The sequence below is a fragment of the Capra hircus genome, chromosome 4 (genome assembly GCF_001704415.2).
Source record: "Capra hircus breed San Clemente chromosome 4, ASM170441v1, whole genome shotgun sequence".
In the NCBI taxonomy this organism is placed as follows: Eukaryota; Metazoa; Chordata; class Mammalia; order Artiodactyla; family Bovidae; genus Capra; species Capra hircus.
This window is the reverse complement of record NC_030811.1, coordinates 15,349,351-15,358,023: the sequence shown is the minus strand read 5'-3', so window position 1 is coordinate 15,358,023 and position 8,673 is coordinate 15,349,351. Positions and strand designations below refer to the sequence as shown.

The window sequence follows — 8,673 nt, the reverse complement described above, 5'->3', positions numbered from 1 at the left end:
AACACGCGCTGGAAGTGAGGTCCTAATTTTAGATAGGGTAGTCAGACAAGACTTTACTAATAAGATATTTATTATTACTTAAAAAATTGTTTATTTAATTTACTTATTTGACTGCACTGGGTCTTAGTTGTAGCATGTGGTCCTAGTTCCCTGACCAGGGATTGAACTCAGGGCCCCTATATTGGGAGCATGGAGTCTTAGCCACTGAACCACCAGGGAAATCCCTGTATGCTTTTAAAAAATGTATTTATTTATTTACTTTTGACTGCTCTGAATCTTAGTTGCTGTGTGGGGGCTTTTTCTAGATGCGATGAGTAGGGGCTGCTTTATTACCATGTGCAGGCTTCTCATTGTGGTGGCTTCTCTTGTTGCAGAGCACAGCTTCTGGGGTGCACAGGCTTCAGTGGATGTAGCACGCAGGCTCAATAGTTGGAGCTTCGGGCTGTATAATGCAGGCTCAGTAGTTGTGGTGTATGGGCTTAGTTGTATGGGCTTAGGTGTATGTTGGCAGGCAGATTCTTATCCACTGTGCCACCAGGGAAGTCCAGGAAATATTTAAACAAAGATTTTAGGGAGTGAGGGAAGTAGCCATTCAGGAATCTGGGAAAAGTGTGAAAGTTTTGAGTAAAAAAGTGTCAAATGTGTTCAAGGGAGAGCAAGGAGGCCAGTGTGGCTGGAGTAGAGGTGTGGGTGATGAGGTCAAAGGGGTGGGGGGGGCATGGTTTTAGGGCCTATATAGTCCACTGTACACATTTTTTGTTTATTCTGAGTGAGGGAACCATTGGAGAGTTTTTAGCAGAGACAAGTGACAGAACTTGACTTATGTTTTAAAAGAAGTTGTATTGAGAGTAGGTTGAACTTAGTAAGGCAAAAGTGGGAGATACTGCAATACTCCAGGTTTACCAGAGTGGTAGCAGTGGAGGCGGAGAGAAGAAGTAAGATCTGATAGACAGAGTGCCTGACAAACTATGGACGGAGGTTCATGACATTGTACAGGAGACAGGGAGCAAGACTATCCCCAAGGAAAAGAAATGCAAAAAAGCAAAATGGCTGTCTGAGGAGGCCTTACAAATAGCTGTGAAAAGAAAGGAAGCCAAAAGCAAAGGAGAAAAGGAAAAATATACCTATTTGAATGTAGAGTTCCAAAGAACAGCAAGGAGAGATAAGAAAGCTTTTCCTCAGTGATCAGAGCAAAGAAATAGAGGAAAACAATAGAATGGGAAAGACTAGAGATCTCTTCAAGAAAATTAGAGATACCAAGGGAACAGTTCATGCAAAGATGGGCTCGATAAAGGACAGAAATGGTAGGGACCTAACAGAAGCAGAAGATACTAAGAAGAGGTGGCAAGAATACACAGGAGAACTGTACAAAGAAGATCTTCACAACCCAGATAATCACGATGGTGTGATCACTCAACACGAGACATTCTGGAATGTGAAGTCAAGTGGGCCTTAGGAAGCATCACTACGAACAAAGCTAGTGGAGGTGATGGAATTCCAGTGGAGTTATTTCAAATCCTGAAAGATGATGCTATGAAAGTGCTGCACTCAATATGCCAGCAAATGTGGAAAACTCATCAGTGGCCACAGGACTGGAAAAGGTTAGTTTTCATTCCAATCCCAAAGAAAGGCAATGCCAAAGAAAGCTCAAACTACCACACAATTGTACTCACCTCACACGCTAGTAAAGTAATGCTCAAAATTCTCCAAGCCAGGTTTTAGCAATACGTGAACCGTGAACTTCCTGATGTTCAAGCTGGTTTTAGAAAAGGCAGAGGAACCAGAGATCAAATTGCCCACATCCACTGGATCATGGAAAAAGCAAGAAAGTTCCAGAAAAACATCTATTTCTGCTTTATTGACCATACTAAAGGCTTTCACTGTGTGGATCACAATAAAGTATGGAAAATTCTGAAAGCGATGGGAATACCAGACCACCTGACCTGCCTCTTGAGACCTTACAAATAGCTGTGAAAAGAAGAGAAGCAAAAAGCAAAGGAGAGAGGTACCAGGGAACAGAATCCAATATCTGTTGTAATGCTATGGACTTGCCTATAATTTCAAGGGTAAGAGCACAGGGCTAAGAATCCGGCATTTTGGGGTTCCATTTCAGGCTCTGCTAAACTACCACCTATAGATAATGTTAAGTAACTTCTCTTTGTCTCATTTTTCCCATTTGTAAAGTGGGAAGAAAAGACAACCTCGCGGATTTGTTATAAGCTTTAAATGAGATAATAGGTATAACCCAGGACAGTGTGGAAAGTGCTTATTTCATGTTTCATTCTTGGTTCTTCAGCTCATTATGGGATATGCGCAGAGATACAAATGAGAGAACACAAGATACTGGTGTGGTAAATCCAAATATTTCTATTTGGATGTTTTATTTTGAATTTGGGGTAAGTTGTGGTTGGTATCGTCCATGGCAGGGCCACTGGGATGCTTAGGGAGAAACATGGTCTCATTTGTCTTTAGTGGTGCTCTCAATCCAGCTGACATATTTCTGAACGTTGGTGTAGATGCCCACATCCCCTCCCATGAAGTGTCCGACCTCGATCCCCTGCAGCTTGTTTTTGCAGATGACAGTAGCAACGGCCACCTCCTACAAGGGATCACACAGAGAGAGGGAGGCAGACAGATGCAGTCAAATCTCCTTATAGGCACTCTCTAGTCCCCATGTGGATGCACCCTGGCTAGAGGTAGCGTGCTGCATCAAGATAAGAGTCCGCAGACTGGAAGCTTGATTCATTCATCTAACTTTGTCGCAACTAGCCTTGCGTGACATTGAGAAAGTCAGAGAAAAGCCTTTCTAGAACTCACATGTAAAAGGAGTCAAACTCCACTTACTTGAACTGATGAAGCCTGTTTCAATTTGTGAAGTATTTGAATTATTTTTTTTAAGTGCTACCCATTTTCAGTTGCAGCTATGAGAATAAAAACCAATTATTAACTCTAGCTGTTGCGTGATGCCCCTTAATGAATACAGACATCTCTAATGAGGGTCCTTTACTGAAGATAATGGGAGGCTTTGCTGCAGCCTTACCAAATTCTCAAAAATTTATGAAGTTGTGGGCTTTCTATTTTTTAAATACTGTGGTTAAATAGTTAACTAGACATATCCAAATGAATGAAAATTGGATAGAGAGAAAAGATTACCCCAAAAATTCGACTGAACACTTTTAGAAATTTAACACATATGGAGTTTCTGTGGCTTTTTCCTTGTTCGGTTTCCTGGCAGGCTGTGTTGGACATCACAGGGGCCTCCAGGTTCTGCCTTAAATCAGGGTGTCTGCCTGAGGGAAGACAGAGATAAAAGAAACCTTCCTGTTCACAAATGCCATTTAGCTTTCCAATCCCCAGTCTCTGTTTCAACTGATGTTTTGTGTCTGTCTGAACAATACTTGAGCCACCTGATGTGAAGAGCTGACTCATTTGAAAAGACCCTGATGCTGGGAAAGATTGAGGGCAGGAGGAGAAGGGGACCACAGAGGATGAGATGGTTAGATGGCATCACTGACTCAATGGACATGGGTTTGGGTGGACTCCGGGAGATGGTGATGGACAGGGAGACCTGGCGTATAGCAGTCCATGGGGTTGCAAAGAGTCAGACACGACTGAGTGACTGAACTGAACTGAACAAAATAATGAGGAAGAAAGAAGACGTGATTTTGTGCATGGTTATGAGAGTTAATCTTGAGGATTTTGAAATGGCCTTTATGCCTCTTTAAAAAGCAGCATTTTCTTTCTACTCTGTGTCTGTTCTTGGAGGAATAAGAGGTGACCTGACTCAAGTTCTCAGGTGTCCTCCACAAGAGAAGTGAGCCAGTATGGGAAAGAGAAGCCTTTTTAATGTGAACTATGACCATCAGGAGGCGTGGCTTCTGTGCTGAGTCAGGTGGCCTGGTGGCTCCATCTGCCAAAGCTCTGAAGAAGCAGTAGGGCTTTAGACACCCTGGGAAAGGAGGACTCTGGGCTTCTGGGAGGGTCTGTTTTTGCCAGACCCCTCAGATAGTACCTCCCCTTTGTCTCCCCTCCACCCTCCTCTGCTCTCAGTTACACAGACATGGGGCTCCTCCCCAACCTGTCTCATCAGATATAACTGACAACCTGATGTTTGGGGGCAGGTGCACTCACCATTGTTGTTTTGGCTCCAGTCCAAACCGGAAAGCATGCAGATGGTGCCTGGCTTGACGGTGCTGGTGGCGAGGGCAATGGGCTGGACTTTTTCGTTGAGGATGGCGGGCTTAGCCAGCCTAATGAGCATGAGGTCATCTTGGGGCGCACTATGACTGTGGTTCCAGTAGCGGATAATCTGGATAGGGCTAATTGTCTGCTCTGTCCCATCTCTGATTCTGATCCTGAAATTTCCCAGCATCACCTTCAGATTTCTGGAGGGATAAGGGGTTGGAAGTCACCATCATCATCACTGTTGGTATCATCATCAAAGCTGATGTGACAGTGGGCCAGGTGCTTTGCCAAGAGCTTTGTCTGAGTCCTGGATTCACTAATTTACTACTCACAACAAAGCAGTGATTCAAAACAGAATCCCCGTGTTACAGGTGGAGGAATGGAAGCACACGGGAGTATTCACCCATGGTCACACAGTTAAGTGGTGGAGTCTTTAACTTCTCTGTTTTCATGTAGTGGGAGAGAAAAGAATGCATGGTCTAGAAATATTATTTCCCCTCCTTTCCAGCTCCAGCCTGTCTGGGCATTTCCAATCTGGTGTCGGGAAGAGAATGAGGTGACTTGAGTGTTGGACAGCTCCTGTTTGCTTTATCAGATCTCCTCAACTCTATTTCATCCATCTCTGTACTTTGGAAGGTGAAATAGGTGGATTAAGTCAATGAGCTTTCTTGTCCTCTGGCATTTGATTGGTATTTGGCTGATAAGAAGCACCAAAAAGGAATTGGAAGGAGAAGGGAGAGGTTGGGGTGTTTATCCTCACACCTGCCCTGCCCCGTTGGGTTGCCACAAGGTTGTGGCTGTTGACCGTCTCCTGACAGAAGGTTAGGACCTCTATCAGGCCATCTCTGCACAGTGCTGTCTCTCTCTCATGGACTCTTTTCCTCTCCCCGCTTAAAATCATTCTCCCCCTGCCTCTTTAGGTCTGGGAGTAGTAAGTGCATCATTCTAGTACTGAACCCCAGAGGACCTGAACTGCTGTCTATGTTTTCCCTGTAACTAGACCATACCTTTGTCATTAGTTCTTTTTATAAATTCTCAATTTAATAAAATCTAAGTGCACCATCAGTTGCCTGCTGGTTCCTTAACTGACAAAACTCATATTGCCAGTAAAAAAACCTTGGGAAGACTGATGGGAGACTGAGGAGGCTCCCCAGCGGCCCTGTTGACATGCAGGGCTGGATGACTGTTGTGGAGGCGCTGCCATGTGCAGCGTAGGATGGTAAGCAGCATCCTTGCCCTGGCATCTGTTCACCAGGCAGATGCCGTTAGCACAGCCCTCCCCGCAGCCCTCACTCTATTGTGACAACCAAGAATGTCTTCCTTTGCCAAATGTACCCTGGGGGGAACGTTGCCCCTGTTTGAGAATCACCAATGCAAAGTGAGTAGAGTGGGTGAGGATGCTCAACACTCACGGTAGGTAGCAGTGAGCAGGGGCCAGCACCCAGTTGCTTTTGATGAGGACGCCCACACAGGGGTTGAAGTGAGACTTGAGGTAGACCAAATAGGGGGCAGGGTCATCTTTCTGCACAGATGAGTGAGCGGAGAAAAATGTCCCTGAGGAATAGATATGAGAAGTTCTTAGAACAAACAAGACAGTCACCAGCTTCCTAGCTGAATGGAAATATGGACGATTTTAAAGTAGTAATCAGTTGGGCAGGAAATGTGAAGGTACTTGACATTAAAAAATCAAAATGTACATGAAAATGACATACCATTGTATCTAATAGTTTTGATAATGATTTTTGTCTGAAGGAGATCAGCTCTGGGATTTCTTTGGAAGGAATGATGCTAAAGCTGAAACTCCAGTACTTTGGCCACCTCATGCGAAGAGTTGACTCATTGGAAAAGACTCTGATGCTGGTGGGGGATTGGGGGCAGGAGAAGAAGGGGATGACCGAGGATGAGATGGCTGGATGGCATCACCAACTCAATGGATGTGAGCCTGAGTGAACTCCGGGAGTTGGTGATGGACAGGGAGGCCTGGCGTGCTGCGACTCATGGGGTCGCAAAGAGTCGGATGTGACTGAGCAACTGAACTAAACTGAACTGAACAATGTTCAACCTAAGAAAGTACGATGAGAAAGACTCTCATTTACTACTTATAGGAATGGGAATTGATTCTGTCTTCTTCAAAAGCAATTTAAAAATGACCATCAAGAATTGTAAATGGTTTGTCCCCTTTGACCTAATAATTACAACCCCAAGAATTCTTGATTCTAAAGAAATAATCAGATGTAGATCAAGATTATTAGTAAATGTGCTCATTTTAACACTATTTATAATAGGTAATTCTTGAGCTACCCTTGTGGCTCAGCTGGTAAAGAATTTGCCTGCAATGTGGGAGACTGGGTTCAATCCCTGGCTTGGGAAGATTCCCTGGAGAAGGAAATGGCAACCCACTCCAGTATTCTTGCCTGGAGAATCCCATGGATGGAGGAGCCTGGTAGGCTACAGGATTGCAAAGAGTTGGACATGACTGAGTGACTTCACTTTCTTTCTTTCTTACAATAGGTAAATGTTTTAAATATGAATGTCCGATACAGTAATGTTGGATATTGAAATACAAAGGGATGTGAACAAATGGAACAGCATATATATTAAAACTGCATTTATAAAGAATATTAAACAACAAAGGAATACTAATAACCTTTCAGTTAAAAAATAATAAAAATGTACATTTAATCTAGTAATCCAATTATCTAAGAACAAGTAAAGAATCAAAAATAAACCATTAAAATAAATAAAATAAAGCCTGGGAATAAATTCAAACAGTGCATTAGCGTGTGTTGACTGAGGGGACTATGAATGATGTTTATTTTTTATACTTTTTAATATTTCTCAATTTTCTAGTGTGACTGTGCGGTGCTTTTATAAATGAATTATTTTAAGAAAAAGAGAAGAAAGAGGAGGAAGGCTGATTCTAATATCAGAAATATTGTTTTTGTTTCAGCTGCCCTTGGTTCTTATGTTAATCCTTTCCAAACCCAGGCCTGTACCTCACCACACCCTTTTCTGTGAAGTCACACTGTTAGAAACCCCAAGGAAAAAAGGGTGGGGTAAAAATAAGGACAAGAGCCATTGCACTCTTGTTCTAAATCTTCACAATGACTCTATAATATAGGTAGTAATATCCCCATTTTGACTGTAGAAACTGAAGCCCAGATAGATTAATTAACTTGTCCAAGCTCACGAACAGCTAATTTGTGATGCAACAACCTAGGCAGTCAGGGTGTGGTGGGAAAGGCTGGTCTGGCGAATTCAGAAGAGCTTCACGATAGGGAGTACAGGATGGAGGGTCCTTGCATTTGGTCTTTTGTTCCCATCTTCTCCATTCCCCGCATTCTGAGTCTCTAAGCTTTTGCAACAGGGAGGCATATCAGTCATCAAAATGAGTTCTCTGTCCTTGTGACTGCACTGAGACTTGCCCCTGTGTGATGAAGCCTGTAATTTGGAATAGCCATGGTGGAACACTGACTGTTGAGTGTTGAGTGTGGGACTCTCCAAGGCAGGCATACACCATAAACTGCCCCCAAGTTTAGCACTGGGCTCCTCAGCCTGTCCAGAGAGCCTTTGGCCAGTCTGAGAGGGGATCCCCAGTGCTGCTCCTCACAGTTTCTCTTGACTCTTTTTTGCACCATCCCCACATCCTGCATCTGCTCTCCTCCTTTCTATATTAACCTGTGCCTTATATGACAGAGTAGAAAGTCCTGGATACATACCAGCAAGGACACTCAAACAGAAGGTAAATTTCATAGTCTCCCCTTGTGAGGTGCAGAAGATCAGCAGAGTATGGAGCTCTCCGTTCAGTAGTTTCTCTGGAACACCTAGTAGAACCAGTGGGTACGGTTAGGCAGGAGGGTTGAAAGGCAGCTCTGGGCATGAGCAGAACAGGGGAAGAGGGCTCCAACAGGCAGATGGAGGCCCTTCTGTTCCAGGGAAGGTGGGGGACTATGCCTCTCATGGAAAGACAAGGAAGCTTTGTGTCTGGACTTCAGGACCCAGGTCCCTCAATTTGCTGTCCCTAAAAGCCCATCTGCCTAAAAGCAGTTCAGCTATCTGTGGGAAAGGGAACTCCAGGCTTAGGACTTATGTCCCCATGGAGTTTTTCAGGCCAGAGCTGTGGGGGACAGGATTCTATACCTTAGTTCAGGAAGACGGTGTGCACAGGTTTGCTCTGAGCCCCCTAACAGTTACTTATACTTTACTTCAGCCCCTCCCCTCTTTATTACATTAGCTTCATCTTTCCCTGGGGTCACTATTTCATCACTCTGCCATCATAGCTTGGCCTGGTTGTTGTCATCAGCAGGTCTGAGCTAAGGAAATGGGGAAACGTAAAGCATTCATTGAGCAGTCATTTTGACAGTCAGGGAATGATTTACATTCTAGATTACATTAGATCTAGGTTCTACTGAATGGTTGGCAGGACCTCTAAGTGCTTTTTGCCTAATGAAGAGATTGGTCAGCCAATAATAGACTGCCATGTCATCC

At 44.0% G+C, this 8,673-nt stretch overlaps 1 protein-coding gene across 1 annotated transcript; it reads right to left on the bottom strand.

The window, feature by feature from the left end:
• PRSS37 (protease, serine 37) lies at positions 2,345 to 8,352 on the bottom strand. The gene is made up of 6 exons (XM_005679540.3): positions 8,326 to 8,352; positions 7,905 to 8,009; positions 5,598 to 5,739; positions 4,132 to 4,385; positions 3,154 to 3,290; positions 2,345 to 2,599 (listed from the first exon to the last, which is right to left on the bottom strand). Exons 2-6 carry the CDS (start codon positions 7,936 to 7,938, stop codon positions 2,459 to 2,461), a joined length of 708 nt encoding a protein of 235 aa, XP_005679597.1. The 5' UTR covers positions 7,939 to 8,009; positions 8,326 to 8,352; the 3' UTR covers positions 2,345 to 2,458.

Excerpts from the sequence above, each read along its gene's own strand:
- PRSS37 (XM_005679540.3), bottom strand. The coding sequence starts at position 7,938 with ATGAAATTTACCTTCTGTTTGAGTGTCCTTGCTG. Across the intron at positions 4,386-5,597 it reads CCTGCTCACTGCTACCTACC|AAATCTGAAGGTGATGCTGG; the intron begins GTGAGTGTTGAG and ends TTATCCCTCCAG. Across the intron at positions 2,600-3,153 it reads TGTTCAGTCGAATTTTTGGG|GAGGTGGCCGTTGCTACTGT; the intron begins GTAATCTTTTCT and ends GATCCCTTGTAG.